The sequence below is a fragment of the Dermacentor silvarum genome, chromosome 9 (assembly GCF_013339745.2).
Source record: "Dermacentor silvarum isolate Dsil-2018 chromosome 9, BIME_Dsil_1.4, whole genome shotgun sequence".
Taxonomy (NCBI): Eukaryota; Metazoa; Arthropoda; class Arachnida; order Ixodida; family Ixodidae; genus Dermacentor; species Dermacentor silvarum.
The window spans coordinates 121,568,231-121,592,341 of NC_051162.1; the positions used below are offsets into that span (position 1 = coordinate 121,568,231).

Genomic DNA, 24,111 nt, shown 5'->3' on the forward strand with positions numbered 1-24,111 from the left:
AAGTGGCAGCTCGCATAACAGTACAGATCAGTGGCCGAATTTCTGGAGCTGCAAACTTTATATTTGGAGCAGCTTATTTCTTAGCAACACTGAAAATCTGCAATGCACCAATGAAGCATAGTTCCACACTTGGTACACTAGCCTTTTAAGGATTACTTCCGCAGTGTTATTGAAAAAATTGCCTTACATTCTAGAGTTATAAACTTCACCAACAACACTGATGTCTTAATTAGAACCCCAAAATTTAAATAACATAACTAGAACTGCATTTCGGGTCCCCTCGTGACAGCTAATATTTAAATTTAACCGGGCATTTGAAGGTGGCAGACGTTTATTTCAAGCGAAATTCACATTCCCACCTCCTACTTATTACAAATAAATTCCAGTCGAAAGTTATGGCACGTGCAGTTTGCTGCACCCACACACGCACATAAACAACAAGGATCTGCTTGATAAAAATTTTCATACTTTTTTATTTGCATCAGTGTTCACCAGATTGATTCATTCCCCAGGGCACAAAAAAAAGAACAAAAATTTCCATTCGATTCGGCCCACCCGTACCAGGGAGGCAATCGCATCTCTTTAGTGGATCACACGACAAGAGGTTTGCATCTGAAATTTAGCCAGAGCATGTCTCTCGTTGCCGGTGTACAAAACACACCTCACATTTGTCCATGTACACACAGGTATACGAGAAAAAAACTGAAGCCTAAAGCAATTCGATAGGAAAAAAAAAGGCAGGAGGGGGGGGGGGGGGGCAATTACCGCGCTTCACACAGAATATTCATATTTTTTCACTGCCATTCGAACAGATTTTTTTAAAAATGCCGGCAACCAGCAAAAAGAAACGGAGAACAGAAGAAACAACCTCGTGACTCAATAAATAGTTATTAGCAGGTAAACACACTAGCGCAAAGTTGTAAAAAAAAAAATACATTGGCTGAATGAAGGGACTGAAGCAAGTGTCCAAAAACCACAACTCTGGTAGAAAGGAACCCTGAAACCCTTTTTTCCCTTGCTTGAAGCACCCCTGGCTAACATTGGGGTAAAAGTTCTGAAAATTTCTCTGTGGAGTTAAGGTTTACATGAGCGAACACACTGTTCCCACCAGGCATTTAAAGTGCCCTAGTGTCCCATGAAGTGCTTGCACATATCAAACATGTCTGCATGGGTAAGAAATGGTAACGTTGCTTTACTAGTTAACACAGGGAAAAAACAAACAAAAGAAACAAAATATCAATGATGAAACTTGTTCGAAGTCTCAACAATGCCAGCAAATGCCAGCAATGCATTCAACATCAACCGGGTATACGCAAACTGTTGCAAAAAAAAAAAGGGGGGGGGGGGGGGGAGGAGGGGCAAGTGGCAGTTTCTGTTCAACGCTGAAGGAAATGGAGAAAACAAGCAGTTAAATGTGAATGTCCAGAAAAACTAAAGAAATAGAAAGGAACAGTGTTCAGGGCTTGTTGCAGAAGGGTACCAAGGGCTCGGAACGCAGGCAGATCATGGGACAACGCCGAAGGAAAGCAGCCGTCGGCAAAACAACCAAAATGAACGGCGCCTTGGCCGGTCTTGACATTCTTGCGGAGGCGTGTGCACACGGTTGCAGTCGCTGCCTGCTTCCTGCCTTTCGTCTTGTCGAGCAAAAGTGGACACTTCTTTTTTCCCCTTGTTTCGTGTAAACTTTAGAGAAAAAAAAGTACCGTCGGAGGAAAACAAAGTAAAACGAAGAGGGTGGTGCCTCAGCCGTGACAAGTGTGTGTCCCTACTTGCGCGAAGAGTGGAAGGCGGCTTCTATTGCCTCCTGACTGACTTCTTCAAAGTCGCACGCCTGGACGTACTTGTAGACGCCCACGAGAGCCTTCTTGAGCGCATCGTAGCTGCTGGAGTACAGCATTTTCTGCTTGATCTTCGCCTGCTCGGGACACCTGCGCGAGACACCAAGGGTGGGAGAGGTTAAAAGACGGTTGACTCCCGTGAAATCAATCTGTAGGTTCCTATTTTTTGAAGTGGTTGACCACAATGACATTGCCCTCCATGAAACATCTCACACAAGAACACACCCCAGGAATACATTTTTAGTTAACTTCTGCTGCTGCTGTATAGAAATTACGTCATTGCTCCATGCATGAAGTGACACTGCATTACATGTGCTACATGGCAAAAAAAAAAAAAAATTAGTATGGGATTAAATTTACCATGTAGAGTTAATCATGAATATTATGCTTACGTTAAACGCTCTATGGTGATCAACTGAAATTCTAGTAAGTCGCAATTATCCAAATTAGCTCAAAACAAGCCTCAAATCAGGTTCAATAACCTGTCATGTGGTGTGCCAGGCCAGATAGTGCAAGAACAGTGACATTAACAACAAAAAGAGCACCTGATGCAATTGTTTCTACCACTGCACACCTTTGCTGCTGCTCTATGGTAGAGTATGTATTCAGAGCTGAAATGAATGTGTGCACCCAAATTTGTACAATAGCAGTTAGTGTTCAAAGTATCCACATGGGGCAGCCAAGTGATGACAATGTATCGTTCTATACTGATGACATCAGGTTTAACCTTTCAACGTGCTATGACCCTGGCACCAGACAATCAAAATTGGTTGTGGATCATGTGGCCACAAGCTAAAGCAACACCAAGCAGTTTGTGTTGCTCGTCCATGAAGGTGTGCCAGACAAAAAGACATCCTCAGAAAGCCATGTGGAACCCGTACAGTAGCTCGATAATACTGAACAGATTCTAACAACTCAACCGATCTGCTAGATTTATCCTCTAACTGCTATCGCTTGACCAGCGTTTCCTGCATGAAGCAAAAGCATGACCTACCGCGCATTTCTAACACTGACATTTGTCGCATCTATGCCCGTTCCATAAAATATACTAATAATGACCTGAAAATGACTACCTCCAAGCCATTTGTCACCATGCAATAAGGTAGAAATTTGCGAGAGTTGAAATGGATACATGCCTTGAATAGTCTTATGCGACGATTTACATTACGTGCAATGTTCCCATTTCCCTCCCATTGCGAACACCTTCCCCAACAAAGCAATTAATCTGCTTAAATAGCACTTTTCGTTGCTATGTGGTTCTTTCCACGTCCAAAGCCCTGCTTTCCAGTGATGAATGAACTTCCGAACTTTCAAACTTATTGAAATTCCCCCCAGCACAAGGTGCTGGGACATTCCCTTCGACATGCTCAAAATGACTGCAGCAGCATTCAACAGACTGCACAGAGTTGGAAAATGCAACTCGCAAAAAAGATTAGTGAAACCAATTGTGCCATGTGAATAATTTGCTCGAGTCTATAGCACAAAATAACTGTGCCCGTTGTAAAATAAACACAGCATGTGGATCTAGCCAATTCTTCCCCTTCACCCTTTCCCTTCCAGAAATTTAACCTGTAACCTAGTGCTTAGCAGCAGTACACCATAGTCACTAATGCAAGTAAATGAGAAAAGAAAAAGCAAATTATGCAAACGTCATGGCGACACCCCCCTCCCCCCAAGGATTCACTCTGGTGATGAGGGTGTGCTTTTCCTCACCAGGTCATGAGGACAAGGCGGTCTACGGACATGGCGCATTCGGAGGCCCCCTCGGCGCGGATGGAGGCGGGGAAGTCGAAGACACAGTAGCGGCACTCGTTCTTGTAGTTTTGCAGTTGCTCCAGGAAGTCCGTGTAGGTAGCGGAGCGCTCTGCCGTGGTCTCCACATCGATGACCCGTTCGTCCTTGATGTGGTAGATAATGTAACGGTACTTCTTATCCTTCTTCACCTCCTCATACACAGTCTTGGCTTCATTGGACACTGTCACGCCGGAAGACTGCAAGAGCATAAAAAAAAAGCAACACTTCAGAGACTACACAAATGAGAGTATGAAGTTCTACGAACTGTCAGAACGTTACAAGCATGGTAAAAGGGAGTTTTACCTCCTTTGCACACTTTTTTACCGTTTACGAATTAAAGGAGCTGTAGCAAAACTGGCAGCGACATCTACCAATGCTCTTTGAAATGGGATGAGCGAGGAAGCTCATCAGAAGGAAATTATAAAAGGACTACACTACACAACGATCATGTCGCTACCAAGCTTCACCGCAGCAGTTCGAGTAGCATACAGAAGGCCACTACCGCGGTGACGGCACTCGGGTTCCAACTCTGCGTCGCAAGACGTTAACAGCATTACTGCTGCCATACCTCTTAAATAACCCGGTATTCCAGAAACTTGCATATTGCAGGGTTTCTGCCAACATGGGTAATGCTATGCCAGCCAATTCGCAATGGGTTCTGTCCTTCCTTTAGAATTTTGCAGTGAAAAAGCAGACAGGCGAGTGCGACGTCAATTTTATTTTAAAGCTTCAGCACATGCAAATGTTTTAGTAACTGCAAGTTCAATCCAATTTTTGTACCATAATGTAATCCTTTAATAAGAAATTAACTAGCCGTGAGCATCAGAGTGGCTTTATTTTTTTTGCAGAAGTGCGATTTACTGATACATCTTAGATTACCCCCCCCCCCCCACCCCTTCTTGAGGCCCCTAAAAACCGCGACATCCACTATGAAACGCCTTTATGGTGACAATGTATGGATTGATCAAGGTGAAGTTCCAATGCCTGTATCTGTAGCCTTTTGTTTCCGATATGTTGACAAACTATTTGTAGTGGAAAATGTAAATTATCTGAACAGCCACAAGGTGCTCAATATATTCAAGATCATTCAAAACATCTGCATCTATTACTCAGCAATTTTTCTTTTTAATGGGGGCGGGGGGGTGAAGTTAATGCCACAAGTACCGTTATGCCTCTGATATTAGTCGAACAATTTTGCGCTGCAAGTACAGAAAACGTGAAATATTTAATTACTACAAGCACTACACCAAGCAGGCAATGCGGTAATGTAACCCTCAGAATGGAGCAAAGGGCCAACAATCCATACTTCCAGTATTTGGAGTGTTCTTTACGACAGCTGACTAATGCAGTCGGTCATCTCGGCTACACAATGACACCTGCATACTAGGCCAAAAGTCTTACTTAATGAACTAAAAAAAAAAAAAGCAAAAGAAGAGAACAGCACAGGCACTCATTAACAACTAATATTGAATACTGATACTTTTGACTTTATTGTGAGCCAGCATGCTGCTCCCTTTTTGCGCGCTTAATTTATGAAGTACAAAGAGCTCACCCAACAACCAACTCACGAGAGTCGCAAGGATTTGCGAATGTTGTGTGCCCAGCATAGGGAGCAGCGACACCATTATGCAGTGTGCATTCCCCAGCTACAATTGAGTGCGAAGGCACTGGCCTAATCATCCCGGTGTGCTTGGCCAAAACAAGCACACCGGGACTGAAAACTAGAGTGCAGCCCCACTCCCAAATCTGGACGTAACAAACACCCTGGACCACATCTCATGCCAAAACTAACCAACCTACAAGTGGCACAGTGAAAGCTTTTATTTCAACGCTTGACTCAATGAAGCCAGCATAGTGCATCCAGCCAGCGCAGAGGCTGGCAGCTGCCTCTGTCGCCACACAATTGCTACAATCGAGCGAAAAGAAGGTTTCACGAAGGGGCACCTCAGCAAAAAGGCTAGTCCAAGCAGTACCGCCCCAAGCACCCTCCACAGTCGAGCCACCGTCGCCAAAATGCTTTTTTTCTCCACTTGCACGGCAAAGAGGTCCATGCCAGCAATGGCGGACAAGCGCTGAGTAAGAGGAGGGGGGAAGCACCTTTCCGAAAATAGCACGGGCCTCAACTCCGAGAATAAGCAGCAGCCAGATAAATACTCGTGACAGAAGGGAGACGGCCCAGTTGAAAAACGAACTGAAGCCGAGAAGTGCCGGCCACGTGGAAGGGGGCACCAGCTACGGATCGACAGAGGCCTACAGGTTTCAACCAGAAAGGGGGGGGGGGGGGGGAGGGGGGATGTCACCACCAAATTCAAATCAAATAGCAGGGTTTCAGCAGTCAAACAAGCCAGGTACTACAAGGAATGCCCTAAAGAGGGGGCTCTGAATTTCGAACCACCTAGGGTTCTCCGACATGCAGATGAATCCCAGTATGCCTGAACATTTCTTGCGTTTTGTCCATCAGGATGTGACGGCCTCGGTCGGGCATAAAAGCCCATGATCACGTGGCTTGGCAGCAGAATCCCATAGCCAGTGTTCCAATGTGGTGGGTACCAGCTAACAGTATGACCAGACTAATGAAGCACACCAGTTGCTGGATAATGTTATGGCCAGTGTTTAGTAAATTCACAAGGCCTTTCACCTCAAGTGAAAACCAATCTTGCCTTTCAGGGTAACGACAAGCAGTTGAGCAGTAAACAAACTACTAGAGGTACGAGAGGACTACAAGCAGAATTAAAGATTTTATATTACCAAAAGATCACATCAGGGTTATGTTTAGCAGCCAGGTGATGTGGACAGTGTTCCAACATGCAAGTCACCAATAGGCCTTTGGCACATGAAAAAAAAATCAAAAACCTAAGGCGCGAGAATGGCCTGCTTAACCTTCACCCAATGCATAGCATGTTACATTAAGTCAGATTAGATACTCAAGAAGTAAGCATCACAAACACTGGAGGAAAGAAGCGGTCATTACCAAGGGTTGCTGAATAATCACCCCCCCCCCCCCCCAAAGAAAAACCTCATCCCAAGATGCACAAGTAGCTGTCGTGCAGTACTAACATTTTGTCATAGTTTTGTCCGATGCCGAGGCATCTACAAATCTACAGCTACCCATGTCACATGGATCCAAACTACAGGCAGTATTAAGACCATTACTGCGGCCACTATGCTGGTGCACTACTAGCTTTGCTTAATATGCCTTCTGTCCCTTTTATGGCCCCAATTTGGTTACTTAAGATGGTCCACTGGTCATTCACTCTGTACTATATGACCAACTCAACTCGTTATCTATTACATTTTCTTCTATATTACACCTGCATCTTCCATCGCTCAGGTAGCACGGTCTCCTCAATTAGTACTGATAAAAATAGTGGTAACATTGCTTCTTGGATAGCAAGCAGACATTCATAACCTCATGCAGATCTATTATGCTTCTTCAGATATGTCCATGGTCTGGGTTTCCCCACTATATTATTTGTAAATGGTGTTTTGCCGTTTAGACCAGCGACTGAATGACTAAATTTTTGTCCCCTTGCCAGGTGGCAGCGCATTATGTTTTCTGCATGTTATATTTAGAACCTATCCCCCATTTCGCTCATTCACAGCATTATACAAACCATAAAAACCCTAACCACAGAGCAAGGCAGCCAGTGTACAGATGTACACACATTCATAACACTGTCATGATCTGCTTCAGTGCAAGAATAGTTGCTCTGAATGGTGTGACCAATGTGTAAAACTGGAATTGTAGTCTGCAACATTTTCATTTTCAGTACATTTCAATCAACCACTGGTGCATGTTTGGACTGCTCAATAGCTTTATTAGAATGAACAGATCAAGTAGCGTGTACAAAGTGACCCAGATGCTGTCATACCAGTACTGTAAATATTCTATATGCCAACAAGAAACTGGAAATGCGGGAACCTGTCAGCGAGGTGTTTTCTACACACAGGGGCTAGATAACTTCCTGAACACAGCTAGGCATGTAACCACGTCACAAGCACTGTTGAGGCAGGGCAGATGTCACTACTGCTATCTACACACTTACCACCCAAACTGTCATGAGCAAGTCTTAAGGCCATGGGAACAGCGAAAATTTTAATTACCTCTAGCACAGCCGTGCACATGTCATTTGGTCGAATAAGCTCATGAAGGCTATGCCAGTTGTTTCGGCCTGCATGCTTAGGCTGCAAGTTATCAGGACAGATATGGTCTCCAGACTTGCTTGTGACTGTAGCAACATTTAGAATAATTTTCCAAGACATGTTCAACCTAGCTGAAGATTCGCATGGCATCTAGGAAGCACTAAAAAGTAGCAATAGTGGCTACATCATTTGCCATTTCATGTTAAGCACCACTCCAGGTTGATAGTCAAAATTACACAAGTTCCTTTTCTAACTATGTAGGCATGTTTTTAAAAACTGCAGGCTAATAGCTACTGCACGGTTAATTTACCTGTCGCTGTATGAAACTACTCAGAAGAAATGCAGAAGTTTAAAATTAAGCAGGCACCACAATAGGTCCAAAACGCGGAACAAGGATGAGGTCATTAAGGTAACCTGATAAAAGTAACAGCACTCATAGCCGACAACACATGCTTCTGTCAGCAGTAGTACATGCGTCATAACGCAACTGCATCCGGTCCCGTGAAAGTAACCCGAGGCATTTCATTTTCTCTAGTGCCACTGCCGAGTGACAAAGCAGGCTATGTTGTATACCCCAAACACCCGGGGTTTCCCGAAAAAAAAAATTTTTTTTTTTTTGCAGAGCTCATCGACTGACGATGCTCATGACCATTCTGATGGTCTTGCCAGGACCATTATCAATGCTCTCCCATCTTCACAAAGATGGAAATGCCAGCCTGCCCGCACTGAACAACGCGCTGTGTTTAGGGTCACTTACACTTTACAGGTTTGACAGTACGTTAACATCGCCTCTAGAACGTACGAGTTTGGGGGTAGCGATTCGGTCCTACCGCACTACATCCTGGCGTTGGTGGGCGACTTTTGCAACGCACGCGACTGCTCCGAGCAGGGCCTTATGTCGAGCTCTTTTTGTTGTTCGTAGATGCGCGCTTGTCTCACCTGCAGCCCGCTCGCTGTAATCGCGCAGAACGCCGACACAGGAACTCTGAGCGCGCGCTATCTGGCTCTCGCAAGACGTCCGGTCTGCGCCGACCGCACAATGGAAGGCGGCTGAACGACTTCATTCGCCGCCGGATGAGTCACATGCCACGACAGTAGCCAACGTCGGGCCGCCCGACGAGCACTTCTCACTGAAGAGCCGGTTGAAGAGGAGCGCTCCTTCATGCTGCCAGTCGCGGAAGCGGTTTGTAAGCGTTCGAAACGAAAAAAGGAAAAAAAAAATGAACCAGGAAACGCTCTAAAATCGTATAGCACGTTTCGCGATGTTTTTTTTTTTTTAATTTTTGCTGCTCGCGAAAGACACTGGAGCTAGGCAATTTTACTCATTTCTAGCCCTCTCCATTCAAAAAACGGGGTCAAGTCACTGCGACAAGGCAGTGCTTCATAAAAAAAAAGGGCGCCTTTTTTTTTTCCGAGCACGAGAAATTGCCGACTTCCGTGCAAGGCGCCTTGTATGTGTTTTTTCGACAATTTCACATTAAAAAAAAAACCAACACAAAACAAGAAAACGACCGAATTTGGCCCCAACTATTCAGAAAGGGAAAGCCTCGAACTTCGTTTAAGTTTCTTTTTTTTTTTTATGCTTGCGTTGAAGCTAACGCAAGCACAGGCGCCAGTCTCCAAACAATCGAAAACGAAGGCGTGGTGCACGGTAAACCGCGATGACGGCAGGATGCCACGAAGGAAGGCATAAATAAACGTCACGGCGAAGCGTATTCCGAGGGGCGGAGCGGCGGGTTACACGACATACTACATTCCGACGGCAGCCTCAAGCGCGGTCACCCGCCAATGCCAAAAAAAGCCGGCTACAAGATGATGACTAGATGGCTAGGCCTAACACACAGGACAAGACCCCCACCAACTACAGAGGCGCATCGCTCCAGCGTTAGGCCTGGCGGCATGCAGAAACCGCCCTTCGCTCCGCTTGCGAACTCCGCGGAATTCGAAAGCCAATCTGTAGGGTAGCATCAAAACGCCCGGTACCCGCTTGCGCCCACACAATGCTACCGATGCAACATGACCGCACACCGCTTACCATCGCAACGACCGAATGGAGTCGCGGAGGGGGAAAAAAAAATAACAAAAAGCTCCCGAGGTTTACGTTGAAGAAGCCCCACATAAGAACGATACCCCGAGTGAGTGTGCGTCGGAGGGCGACGCTAACGATTGCCCTAGCATTCGGCTCATCTCGCGTGAACAAAAATGCGCTAAGCCGGCAAGGCGAGATGCGAGCGTTTGTAAATGTCTCTTATAACGTTGCCAAAATTAGCTATGAGGAGCAGCCCCTTAGGCTTCGGGGGCCGTGGCATGGAGGATGGCACAAAACGCCGGTATCGTCATCCGTGCCGGCTAACCTCGCCCCTTTCAAAACGACTGGCACCGAAATCGCGTCCCGCGCGACGACAGGCAACTGCTACGAAACGACCGCTGACCGTGTGGTTAGAAGAAAATTTTGGTACTCACCATAGTGCAGCTGTAATTTAATTGATCGAGGGAACAACGTAACCAAGTCCTTGTTTTCGCACTAGGCCTCTCGACGCAAACGGGAAGGGTGGTTATACCAAGATCGCAGCGCACCCAGTTTGTGTTCCTCCGCGCTGTTATAGAGGGCGTTCGCGATTGGGCGTTTGTTTTCTTGGTTTGCTCTTCAAATTAAACCGCCACACACAAAACGTGCCAACTTGGGTTATTTAATTCACTAAACGACGCCATAGATTATATGAAGATAAGATATGCGCTCAAAGCATATGAAATGTTTTATTTAGTATAGATTTTTCTGTCTCTGCGTTGCAGTAGTAGCGTTTCCATGAAAGAACTACGTCGTCACGCGTCAGCACACGGCACGTCGCGATGACTCAACTTGGCCAGGCTCGCCACGTGACCGCACGTGACCCAATAGAATCACGGGAGTGAAGCTTACCCTTATTTGGAAGTTTGCGGCCTGTCATCGGCTGGCGTATGCTCTTGGCGCGTCGAATCTGCACGTTCAAGCGTCCCTGCAAAAGGTCGATTAGCAACACGCGCTATCGTTTCGACTGTGACGCAATAACGGCCGTTTTTCCTTCGCCGTCGATATCATTCGGTCGTGCGCAACCTGTGCATATTTTAGCCCCACACTGAGACACATTAAAGGCCGTATGTGATGTTGCCTGATTACGTCACTCGGGAAACAACGGTTGAGTTTACGGTAGCCGCGAAACTTCGGTTTTACGCTAACTCATCCGAATTAAGTTTTCGTGAAAATGAATACAACTTACGGCCGGGGAGCCAAGGTGTCTTGTAAACCTATCTCGTCCAGTTCAGCAAGTTTTCGGAATCTACTGCTCATTTATTATCATGTTCGAAAGAAGGGAACACAGTTTAAGATAGGGCATGTTATGTTGGCTGATTCAGTGCGAAATCGCATGCAGACGTTGATTACAGAGGATACGGCTGCAGCTTCAGGTTTATGTTCCACCCCATATACATGCATGAGCTTTCATACACTAAAAGGCATTAAGGAGAAAATGAGCATGACTGTCAGTACTTTAAATGAATGAATACTTTTCACAGTCCTCAAAACTAGTACCTTAATTTGAGTTATTGACCTATGACATACTCTTCATATACTCTGATTACCAGGAGCCCTGATTTATATTTGTAAGTTTGAGCAAGGAAGAGTAACACAACAGCAATCACCGCCATTTCATTTCACAGTGCATCTTGTAGCCCATGACGACAACTGGTTTTGACCTCTTGTGCAGTGTTTTGTAACTCAGCTGTGGCATAAAAGACCCGTAGAAAAAAAAAAAGTAATCAGAAAGGAGCATTTTTAACATAAACAAAGGCGATCTTTATGCATGCATGTGTATTAAAGGAAATACTTTAGTGTTTCAGACTACTTGGGCAAGACGTGCCGCGTACTTGGACTTGTATTGAGATGGATCGCTGCCTATTAGCTTTGATTCATCTGGTAACTCCCCTGGTCAAGTGCTGCCGTGAATACTTTCATATTTTTATGAGTATAATGAGTGAAAACTTAGTACAGTGGCAAATACACTGCTGTTCAGCTTAAAGAGAATTTGTATAGATATGCCAGCTGATTATGTTCACTAATTTCCGTGACGTCATGGTGAAGAGGAACTTTCCTTCAGTATTGGTGTCTCTTGGGAAATATGTCTGGAGTGCAGAGGCACAGAGGGCAGGGCAGTGCTGATTTTCAGGCAGAACTACGTTTGAATGTTTAAGTTATCACCTGTTTCTAGGCACAGGAACAGTACCATGAGTATGCTCTTTGGCCTCCTTTTGGACATGTTACCTACCTATTGTTAGTAGACTGATGAACTAGAGTTCACCACTTACGAGCTGTTAGTCTTTTTGTTAATTAGTTGTTTTTTCGCAGTTTTCTTGTTTGTTTGTGCAATATGTCACTCTTCATTGAAACAATATCTTAATGCTTACCCTCTAAAAACAGTTTACATCCTCTGGGGCGTACCTTCTCCCCAAACAATGATTGTCATCTGTCTTGGTTCTGTTTCCATTACTAAAAACGCTAAACTCGCTACTTTCCTGGCAAGAATGCTATGTAACACAGATAAACACGTATGCCGCTTGTGACCTGGAAGTATCGGGCATGCTGCGTTACAGAAATGAAAGGCTTGGAAGATAAATGGCGTTTATTGTTTGGCCAAGATATGCCCATTAAGAGACAGGAAGAGAGCGGTATGGATCAGGGAGCAACGGGGATATAGCCAATAATCTAGTTGACATTAAGAGGAAAAAAATGGAGCTGGGCAGGTCATGTAATGCGTAGGATGGATAACCGGTGGACCAATAGAGTTACAGAATGGATACCAAGAGAAGGGAAGCGCAGTCGAGGACGGCAGAAAAGTAGATAGGCTGATGAAGTTAGGAAATTTGCAGGCGCAAGTTGGAATCAGCTAGTGAAAGACGGGGGTAATTGAAGATAGCAGGGAGAGGCCTTCGTCCTGCAGTGGACATAAATATAGGTTCATGATGATGATGATGCTCTAAAGGGTGCAAAATTTTCTTAGAGTGTATGCTTAGGCCCATAGTTGTGATAAATTGCAAAGCACCGCACTTTCAGTGGTGACTTTTAAGAAATAACTTCTCTAGACATTCTTCAGACACATTTCCTTTTGTGACTACAACTCTTTCCATCGAGTGTGTGCAGGAATATCTCAACATGTCCATCAATTGTAGCACACTGACATTCACTACTGCAGTGTGTTCAACACAACTGTCACTCAGTGCATGATGTCTTCTTGCTGATGGGAATTGTGCTTTTTGCTACAGTCTCTATAACCAGGTGTTCCTGCTAACCCTTCAAGTATTTTTTTAAAGACAGTGCTGTAGAGAAATGTCTTTTTTTTTTCCATTGCATAATTTGCAGCAGTGGGTGTCGGAAATTCTGTAATTACCAGTGAGCCCTTTTATCAGAAGACATTGAAATTTTAGAACATGAAGTTGGTCGAGCTCAAGGCGTGTCAATTTAGTAGGAATAACAAGGCAAGCACCAGTAATGCTAATACTTAGCTGTTGCATGTCAAATTTTCATACAGGGACTTCAGTATGCACATTGGCACAAGCATGTGTGAAATGTCAATGTATTTCATGCCAAAATTCAGGAACACATTCTTCAACACTGGTGCTAGTCATAGGGCTTCTACTAAATGGACTCCTATTGAGCACCCTCGGGCATAATCACAACATGTGCATTAATCTCATTAATTAATGCTTTAGTCTATTAATTTTGAAGAGTTATTGCATGGTACCTTATTTCCACCGCCACAAATAATGTTTTGCTTAAGCGATAGCCTGTTTCTAGTTGTTGCACTGTCTTTATGAATTGAAGTGTTTGCTGAGGTACCTGGTCTATCGTAGACTCTGCCCACACTTTCAGGAGTTTCACGTGTTGAGGGAGCATGGAATATGCGTGCCTCTTAATACATTAGTGAGACGGAGCAGCATTCAGACTTGGGGAGGTGAGGGGAAAGGGTCACGATGACTGCACAATGCATGCATGAAATGCATAGTGATTTAGCTTTCCCTGTCTTGATTGAACAGTTTGGCAACAGTATTTGTCGTGGCTTTTATCGTAACTAGGAATAATAAAAGAATATTCAATATTCATTAAGCATACATGCTAATATCAGCTATTAGGAATACTGAGATACTTTGTTATATCTGATAGTTTTTAATATCCATGCTCATTATGTTGACGTTAGGCTGTATTTTGGCCACGTTATGCCATGTCTTTTTGTTTGAGCCAATCAAACCAGGCAAGGTGGTGAATATAGCAGTGGCGAAATGTCCATAGTAGCACCCCAGCTTGAACCGCATCATGACAAAGATGCCATGTTTGACCTGGCTAAAATAACTAAACTAAATACTCCACAAGATATATGTACAGTCAACCACAAAAGTTTACGGACCACGGGATCTCAGAAAATGTTCAATTCTCCAGCAGCCTGTAGCAGTAGCCAGTAAAACTGTATACAACAATGTTGTTAGCACATTCTAGTCGAGGCCCAAAATGCAAATACCCGGCTGCTTTGTGAGGCAGCAGATATATTTAGCTATTTCTCAGATTTCATGGTTCGTAAAATTTGGTGGTTGACTGTACTTATATTGATTGCACTTGTATGAACGTACAGGGTGTGATCCTGTGGAATAAAGTTCAACTGTGCATGTAACTTGCCTCAGATGCATTTTTAGCTTTTGTAAAGATGTTGAGTACAAGCCAGTAAGCTTGCCTGTTTCACACTGCCAAGGAGTAATTAAGGAAGCTTGGAATGTTGGTTCATGCAGCTAGTGAAGACAGATGCAGCAGTAGTCAATGCTTCTTTCTCAAGAAAGCTTTAACCTTACATCTGAACTCCAATGTACTTAAAAGGTACATGACAGCAAAACTTAATTTACATTAGTGTTGCAGTGTTACTGTGCTGATAAAAGATAAACACATGTCCTCGTGCAACCGCATGATGTGATATAAGCATTGCTTTAACCTCGTTTTTTTTTTTTTTTTTTTTTTTTGTAACAGCAGTAAAAACCTGTAGTGTAGACCTTTTCACATTTACTTTGGCCATCACAAGGAACGGAAATGCTTTTTAATCCCATGACAGTCATCTTGGGATGGATTCTTCACTGAAATTAGCCATGACCTGTTATTAAGGGCTCTGTAGGGGAACGTTCCACACTGTCATGTCGCCTTCTTCCTTTCTTCCTACGATTTCTGCGCTAAAAAGTATTTTTCCTTGTCTAAATAAGTTTGTGCTGTCAGATTATTCGTTCGAATTTTGGTTTGTTTGGCTTGATTAATAGCGGAGAAAATGAAGGCTGGTCTTCCCTTTCTCGAACGTGGCGCCCAGGCTGTGGTGCCTGTGATGTCGATCTGACATTGTAGATTCCACGGTGTTGTCCTGTATCGAACCTTCTATTTGGGTGCACAATAAATGTCCACAAAAGTCATCAGGTTGAGTCTCTGCATATTGTTTATTTTACAACTTGTTATGCTTAGCAAGCCATCAGGATGACAGGTCTGGAAGGTTTAAAGTATGTTTGATGGACCAATAATTAATGAGCTTTTATGCTTAGAAATGCAAAGAAGGCTTTGCTATTCCATTCAGGAATTCCCCATTAAACATTGTCGAGTGTCAATGCCGCTTTTTGATTATAACGAATAGCGGTCTTATAGCTAGGGGCGAAAGACCAATGCAAGTGAGGACTGTTGCGAGTGACTCTGCTTTGGGATAGCCGTAGGTGCTGCAGACAGGCGTTGCAGTTTCCCTGCAGGAAACAAAATGGAGCCGGTTCAACTTCTCTAAAAAATGACACCACTCATTAAGATTTGTTGTCGTGATTTTAAGGATAGCAATCTTATATTTGGATAATCTAATCCCTGTTGCATCTCTTTAAACTGTTGTGCCGTGATGCGCGCACAAAGTAGTACACATGGTTTGTATTTCACTTTGTTTTAAAATGAACATGTATCCGTTATTTGATTCGATCCAGAAATCGTTATTTGGAAATACTGCCACGTTCAATTTTCGCTTGGGAGCTGCAAAGCTGTGACGTCGACATGCGGCCCAGAGGCTGGACATCTAGGAACCGCCCGCGAACGTTTTACTCTCATCTCCGCAGCAAGCCATTTCGGAGAGTTTTTCACGATTATTTATAATCAAAATGATCGCATTTAATGCGCAATAGTGTAAACATTACGAGGAACGTGTAACAGCAATGAAAAGCGAGGCGTGCGCATAGTACGCACACTCACGAAAACGAAACCAAGATGTCACCCGTATGTTAGATTTTACATTTGGTTTTCTTCTACGTGACTGAATATAAAGCCATAAAATATGGCATTTTAATACGTAATTGAATTTATTGAAGTGTCAGACCTTTAATTTCGTGTCCCTGTTAGCGCGAATAACATCGCAACGAGGTACTCAACATAAGCTAGCCACACTTGCTCGAGCAGGTTGCAAAAGTCTGTAACAGATGGCGCTACCTACTTTGTAATTGAGACGGCAGTTGCGAATGGTGCATTTTGTAACGATCCTTTACGTTTTGCGTCGTTTTGGAGCAGGGAAGAGTACTCAAAACCTGCTACATTCACTGCCTGGCTCATTTAGAATCCGATGTAGTCACACCCACCTTGCCCACAAGCACTGACGTGACGGCGAGGTAGTGGCGACACCACCGAACAACTGCATATTCCTCTATCGTGTTTCTTTAAAATGTTTAAGCACGCATATGTTGACGTTTAATAATAATTAAAAAAAAAAAACTACCAGAAAAATGCAAAAATAAATTTTCCGTCGAGCCGGATTCGAACCAGCGACCTATGGATATCAATGTTGGATTGTCCTCTACAGTCCACCGCTCTACCAACTGAGCTATCGACGGAGCCGAAGCAAGGCTTTCAATGGATTGAGTGAAAACAGCAACTGCTTAGTCGCAGTAGAGTGTACTTTAAACACGTCACTTTAATCGCAGCTTCTGATGAGATGAAGTCAACTTAATCAACGCCTCCTCTAGTTGACTTAATTCACAAATGGCTCTTTGACGAACACTTGTCTGTTGACATGTGCTTTTCGAGAAACAGATCCAGGTGGGCAGTGAATACAGTGTAGAGACCTTGCGAGGTCGGTATTCTAACTTAACTTGTTCTGACAGCTAGCGCAGTCGCGAGCAATTGACTCTGTGTTGGTGGCGGAAAACGTTTATTAAATACTTGAACCTTATATAGAACCTACGAATCTCTAGATCTCGTAGGGTGGCCGTGAGCTTGTGACCCTCGGCGACTCTCAAAGCCCAGCCCACCAGCTGCTTTTGCGCAGCCGGGTCGGAGCTGGACACCGCGATCTCCCATCTCTCTAGGTCTGTTAATTGCCATTCGGATGGTGGTTGGAGCTCAGGGCAAATGTATAGAATATGATGGAAGTCTGCTCGGGGGGCACCGCATAGGGTGCATTCCGGTGAATGAGATCGAGCTAAGTGTGCGGGATTGGAGCTGCTTCTAGGTCACTTGTTCGAATTTGGTGAGCGACTTATGAGGTGGTGGATATTGGAGGCGCTGCTCCCAATAACGCAGGATTATTTCATTACCGTGCGTTTTAGCATTACCTCCTTTCCAACCTGCACGTTTATTTTTGTCTATCGGGGCCGCTAAAGTGTCACTGACACTCGGTGCCCCACTTTCTCTCAATATGCACAAGTCGTTTTAGTGGGCATCAGCTTCGGCAGCCACATTTTCGGGCCTTTCCACCCAGCAGGTGGCTATCAACTTCATACATTTCCGACCATCATATATAAGCACGTATGCCAAATCGCCCACGGCTGCTGCAGGAAAGGAGGGAACGGGGTGCACCAATCACGGTGCGTGTTAATTGGGAGTCTATGTCGCTGCGCGGACTGCAGGAGCATGCAGGTGCTTACCTCGAAAGGCTGCTTACCAGTGCAAATGACCAGGCCGCCACATCCAAGAAACGTAACACAGCGACCATATAAACCAGTGAGATAACAGCAAAATGAGATTCTGCATTCAATCACCGCATAAGGTTCAGACAATACACTATACGTACATTGGCTAAGATCCACATGGTAGCAGTGAAGAATGACGTACACGGGTCGCTTAGGCACATTCAGCAGTCCGACTACAGGCACAGTGATTGCCTTCGTTGCACATGGTGGTCTGGTAACAATAAGCGACAACAAGAAACGCAAACCGATTGGGCAGCATATCCCACCTGTTTGCACCGACAGTCATCGTTGAAGATAAGCAACTTGCATTGCGAAGCATGTGGCTGACGCAGGCATATCTGCTGCTGCAGCCAACACAGCGACATCGACTACCCAGCATTTTAGCGTTAACTCCTTTCCAGCCTGCACGTTTCTTTTCTTTCGGGGGCCGCTAATATGTGGCTCACACTTGGTGCCCCACTTTGTCTCAAAATGGACAAGTCGGTTTCTTGGGCATCACCTTCGGCAGCCACTTTTGTCGGCCTTTCCACCCATGTGGCTATCAACTTCATACACTTCGGACCATGTAAGCATGTATGCTGGTCTCTGTTGACGCCAAATCGCGGCCAACGAAGGCCACAAGCAAAATTTGCACACAGCTGCGGCAGGAAAAGGACGGAATGGGGAGCACCAATCACGGTGCGTGTAAATTGGGAGTCTGTGTCGCTGTATGGACTTCAGGAGCAGGTGCTTACCTCGAGAGACTGCTTCCCAATGCAACTTAAGAGGCCCCCCAAATCCAACAAACGTAACACAGCGACCACGACCAATTTCTGCAACCAGATTCTGCAATCAACCACTTCAGTGTAGCTTGCGCAAAAACCCAGGCTATTCCGCAAGAAGAGCAATCCTGAACGAGACCAGGAATTAAATATGGGAATGAGAAAGCTTGCATTCAAGAAAGCCACTCTGCTCTGCAAGCAGTGCATGCCAATAACAGTAAGAAAAGTGAAATACTACATAGCACACGGTGCAGAGGTTAACGCAAGACATATAGGCGCCGACTACGGGGGGGGGGGGGGGGGGGGGGGGCTCCGGGGCTTGAGTCCCCTCCGTTGAGTTCCTACGGACTTGAGCCCCCCTCCCCGGTGATGCCGAAGCCCCCCGCTTCTAAAATGTCAGTCCCAGAGTCCTGTTAACCAAACCGTTGGTGGTTTCTTTTGAGTTGCCTCTACATTTTCCCTTACAATGTTATTGCGACGACAAGCTAACTGCATCATTGTTGACGCGGACGTGCACGGCTTTTATTCGTACTTTCGCTTTATTTCTGAAAATCCTGGCAATAGGAAAACAAGCGCATTAGAAGCACTAACGGCGGCTCCCTCATCCGTATTTTTTCCCTTCAACATGTTATTTTAATTCCCAGTGTGAACCCCATGCACCGACACATTATGTTTCAATGTGTATACAAAGGACAAAATTTAGGATATTTTGAAAGAGAAAGAGGTAGCCAACTAACAATTACTTCTAATGATATGGATAGCCTATGTTTAGAGAATCAATAGGGTTGCTGTATGTTCAACTCGCTACAGATTGCTTTGCACACTTTTTTGACACTGAAAAAGACCTGCAGACTTCAACGACCCCTTCGGCAGTCTTTTATCAACGGTGTGTGAAATACACGTGAATATGTGTCTCAGCATTGCTTCTCTTTCCAGTAGGTAATGCTAGCGACTCATGAAACAAAAACAAAAAAAACTTATAATAATTTACAACATATATTGAGGATGGGAACATCGCAACGTGCATGCAGAGGCCATAAATATATATAGTTAACTTAGTAACCAAAGTGAAGACAAGCCGGATTCACTCGAAATCAGAATCAATAGCAATCATACGCAAGAGAGCTTCTACTAGGACTCAGAAAAAAAAAGAGGCTGCAGTTTTGCCGGAAATGCGAAGCAGTATTAATGATAGCGAAACATCAGACAATTACACGAAACGTATTCTTTCCGTATAAATCCGTGTAAGAGCCGCACCCACAACTTGAAAGAAAAAATATATATTCTTTAATACAACCGAGAAGCAATCGCGCTCCACTGCAAATTTTCTCGCGCAGCGTACTTTCGCGCGTCGCAACTATATAAAAAAAGTCGGATATAACTTAAGAAGACAGGAGAGGCGCCCCGCCCTGACCACTGAAGCGCAGCAGCCGATTTCCACCGCGACTAAAGAAATAGTCCCGCTGACGCGACTCGGAACAGCTCGAAGCGCGGCTGCCATGTCCTCCGTCGGCGGGGTCACCGGCTGTCCGGCTCATGACGTCATTGTAGAGTGCGCGCCCATTGGTGGATGCTCGTGTGCACCCGCCTTTGAGGGGCAAATGCCACTGCCTTCTAAAGTTGTACACGACTATAGATGGCGAGAGGAGGCGATCGCGGAGGTTTAAGGCGGATTTCATACTCGTAGTTGGAAAAATGAGATAAAATGGCCCGGTCCCTTGTAAAGCTCGTCAAAATTGCGGCAAAAAAGTGCGGCCCTCACACGAGTCTGTACGTTGGTTATATCGCCTATATGAAGTGTAGTAACATTTACTCACTAATTAAAATAACAAACATCGTGCAATGCACGGACCATGTAAACTTGTAAATATCCCGCTGGATGACCATGAGCAGTCGCTATCACAACGCTGACATTATGATGAACGCCAGCAGCGGGGGCGAACGGTTTGTACAGCCATGCGATTCACCGCGACTCAGAAAATTAGAGTCATCATCATCATCATCTGCATATTTTATGTCCACTACAGGATGGCCTCTGTCAGCGATCTCCAATTAGCCCTGTCTCTTGACTTATGCTATGCGATCTGCAACACTTGGGCCGCGGAAAAACAGCCTAAGAAGTAAGACAGCGTGCATGAAGTTAGTAGCCATCCCTGCTCGCCCTTGATCATTGCACCCCCAATTATTACCAACTATTGGATACAGCACGCGGGCCGCGTAAGCGTCAACCGCACACAGTAATTTGCAGATGCGGCAGGGCTAGACGAGAAGACGCGTGCTCTCCTCCCCATGCGTACATTTGATCACGTGAGCTCCAACTAAACCGAATATTGAGCGCGTTGGAAGATAATGTCCATCAAGCCGCCATCCTATCCGGCTCAGTGTTACGGGCTTTTTCTCGCACCCACAGTGTACGGGTCGCTCACTCATATGACTTTTGGACATTATACGGAATATCACGGCGATGACGACAGCGAAAATTCGCCTGGGGTGTCGATACAATTGCTGTCGCAATAAAAGGAGGAAAAGAAAACAGGCGTCGAGCTCGCTAATGTGCACCGGCTACAAACACAACATGAGCACCAACGAAAACCAACAGTGAGCACCTCGCTTATCGCTACTTCGCCAGAACCCGTCTGACGCTGAAAAGGAAGCGTATTTTCCACCGTATAAGCACCAGCGGAAACATAACACTATATAGGCGCGTGGGGAGACAGCGCACACGAAGGGACAAGCCTCTAGGATGGCCCACGCTTGAACTCGGCGCAGATTAACTCCAAAATAAAGCGCGTGACCCGCGTATGTAGGGCAGAGGCAGGAAAAGTAAGAGTTGAGGACCCGTGTGTTCTAGCTGCTAGACAAAAGAAGACTCCACGCCGCTATCAACAAGGTTCCTCAGCTCACGTGTTTCCATCAGCGAGTGACATGTACCGCCAGAGGTTCTATGAAGTACTTGACACAGTGCTGTCTTCGTTAAACAACCTGATATGTGGCAGCATGAGTCCCACATTGAGCAGCTTGCCATAGGGAAGGAAGACAAAGCATATATAACATAATTCTACGGTGACGACCTTGAACCAGTACGCCTGATTTCGCAGAGATGTGTTGATTCACATTTTAAGCCAGCAAAGGTCGGCATCATTGTACACATTCGGGGACGTCGTGCACATGTTTACGGGGGGCAAGGGCGAAACCTGCGAAACCTTTTGCCGAAAATGGCCAAGCTAAAGAAAATTGCGTTGGCCATACCAGTCTCGTCGACCACATCCGAGAGGTCCTTTTCTTGCCTTCGGCGAATGAAAATGCACTTGCGGTCGACGACTGGACAAGCCCGTTTGAACTATCTGGCAATTTTGCACGCTCACAAAGAACTCTCCCGCAAAATCAATTTGAATAAGATTGCCGACCACTTCATTTCCAGATCAAGTGCCCGAACGAACACTTTTTCAATGATGGTGAAATCATCGCATCAGACAACGAACTGATGTCTTTAATAGGAGAGAAAAAGGCACCAACTTACAAGTCAAAGCAAACCACCTGGCTTAGAAAACAATGCAAAAAGTTATACAAAGGAACGAAAATGGGGTCCATAACAGCGCAAGCAGAGCGAGGCCAATTGGGTAAGAAAAGACGCGTGGTTGCGCTATTTGTAAAACTCCCTAGTCTATCTGTGCATTTTCCTTAATTTTTATTCGTCATATATTGCATTTGCCTCTCAATAACACAATCCACGTTGTTCCTATATTTGCTATCGAGTCCTTTCGCGCTTTTGAGATATCGCTGTCTTATTTATTTATTTGTTAATATGTTAGTTATTTGGGCACCTGATAATTTTTACTCTATAATCATTTGTTCTGCCTCCGGAAAATAAACGGTACCAGTGGCATAAACTACGGCGTTATGGAATCACCTTATACTTATGCTAATAATTCTAGTCATAAGTTGTGTTCAGAAGTTGTTATATATTGTTTAACGTTTCTATATGTTATGTCTTATCTTCTCAATAACTGACCGTTCGTCAGGAAAAGATTTCTCGATTGCATCTTTTGTATTAGGTCTTTTACAAGGCGTTACATTGCTTTTTCATAGATGTGTACTTGTGCGACTTAATAAGCACAAAACACATGTATCTCCCTAACGTGTTTGACTGAATCCGCTTGTCGCATGGCTCAACCAAGAGACGCCGGTCTCTTGGCGGTGCGAGGGGAGTCAGGCTGTAAAACTGAATTGTCTCTTACCCTGAGGTCTTGCAAATACTCATATAAGCTCCGAGCTGGTCACATCAGTGTGCAATCTTTCGAAGTCACACGAAGTTTCCAGTGTAACTGTTATTAAAGGTAACATACATACATACATACATACATACATACATACATACATACATACATACATACATACATACATACATACATACATACATACATACATACATACATACATACATACATACATACATACATACATACATACATACATACATACATACATACATACATACATACATACACTACATACATACATGGGTGGGGTTCGGAAAGCTGGTCAGGCCCCAGCTCCCCCCGAAAAAATGAAAACTTTCCGCCAATGCGCAGAACTGTGTTGACTCCATTCATGGACCACATATTAGCACAGTTACACCAACGGTTCAAAAATCACAGGATAATCTCGAAGGACTTTTCTATAATTGTACCATCCGGATTACCACCAAGCCGTATCTTCGCATCTGTATATTCCACTGTATCTTCGCATTTCTAATGTATATTTTGCCGAACTCCTGCTTTTTATATGTACTCTCTGTTGCGACTATAATTTCCGTGCAATTACTCACAATACACGAACGGTAACAGCTGCTCCTGCGCAATAGATCGGAACGAAGGACAGCGTCATTGAGGTTTTTCTCTGGCCGTCGCATATGTACAAAAATGTAAACAAGGTTCTTGAATGACAAAATCAAAATCTTCAAAATCAATCATCAGAATATTTGACCTCAACTTATTAATTTCACGGCCTTTGCGTTTTTATATCAGGTGCGCATGCACTGCTTTGCTGGTTTCGAACTGATAGAGTGCTAAAGTTCGCGTGATATTTTATTTACTTATTAAACAGACAAAAAACGTGGAAGCATTGATATCGGTTATTTCTGCCGCAATTTTTGGGACACACGAATATATTCTTTTATGAAAAAATACACATTTTAGTTGTCTTGACAGTGCGTAGCGCTCAAGAATTCCATTGCAGCATCTAATATACAATGTGAATGGCAATGATGTTATTATACATGTATGTGATCCCTCGACAAATTCTACAAGGAGGGGGCCGCGCTGCAACGTGAGCCCCCTCCCCCCGAACAAAATTTCTGGCTACGCCACTGGTCTCGGTGAGCATGGTTCAACACAGCGTGAAGCAGATTCAGCTGTAAATCTACACCCGATGGCGGCATGGCACGTTTCATTTATTGAGAGGAAGGAATAAAGCAGTTTATGAAATAGTGCAACTCGGCTAGCAGCTTCGGCATGCAGCTTCGCTCTGAAAGCGCAAAGTGGTCCTCGCACTGCCACCGCAATGTGCACATGGTATAAACTCACGTCACG

At 44.6% G+C, this 24,111-nt stretch overlaps 1 protein-coding gene and 1 non-coding gene across 3 annotated transcripts; both read right to left on the bottom strand.

Annotated features, from left to right (window-relative positions):
- Positions 1-453: 453 nt before the first annotated feature.
- Positions 454-10,427, bottom strand: LOC119464211 (cofilin/actin-depolymerizing factor homolog). 2 transcript variants are annotated; one of them, XM_037725089.2, is made up of 3 exons: positions 10,239-10,427; positions 3,552-3,829; positions 454-1,928 (listed from the first exon to the last, which is right to left on the bottom strand). In XM_037725089.2, the coding sequence occupies exons 1-3, from the start codon at positions 10,239-10,241 to the stop codon at positions 1,766-1,768; spliced, it is 444 nt and encodes a 147-aa protein (XP_037581017.1). In that variant the 5' UTR covers positions 10,242-10,427; the 3' UTR covers positions 454-1,765. The 2 variants fall into 2 exon arrangements, with proteins under 2 accessions (XP_037581017.1, XP_037581016.1); XM_037725088.2 differs by lacking the exon at positions 10,239-10,427 and having other exon boundaries at positions 3,552-3,841.
- Positions 10,428-16,590: 6,163 nt separating this feature from the next.
- Trnay-gua (transfer RNA tyrosine (anticodon GUA)) lies at positions 16,591-16,682 on the bottom strand. The gene is given in 2 exon segments: positions 16,591-16,626; positions 16,646-16,682. It is a non-coding gene; the product is annotated as a tRNA-Tyr (tRNA).
- Between the last annotated feature and the right edge of the window lie 7,429 nt (positions 16,683-24,111).

Bases quoted from the DNA above. Each gene is read 5' to 3' on its own strand.
- LOC119464211 (XM_037725088.2), bottom strand. From the start codon at position 3,841: ATGCTCTTGCAGTCTTCCGGCGTGACAGTGTCCAATGAAGCCAAGACT. The intron at 1,929-3,551 runs GTGAGGAAAAGC...TGTCTCGCGCAG, and splicing joins CGCCTTGTCCTCATGACCTG to GTGTCCCGAGCAGGCGAAGA.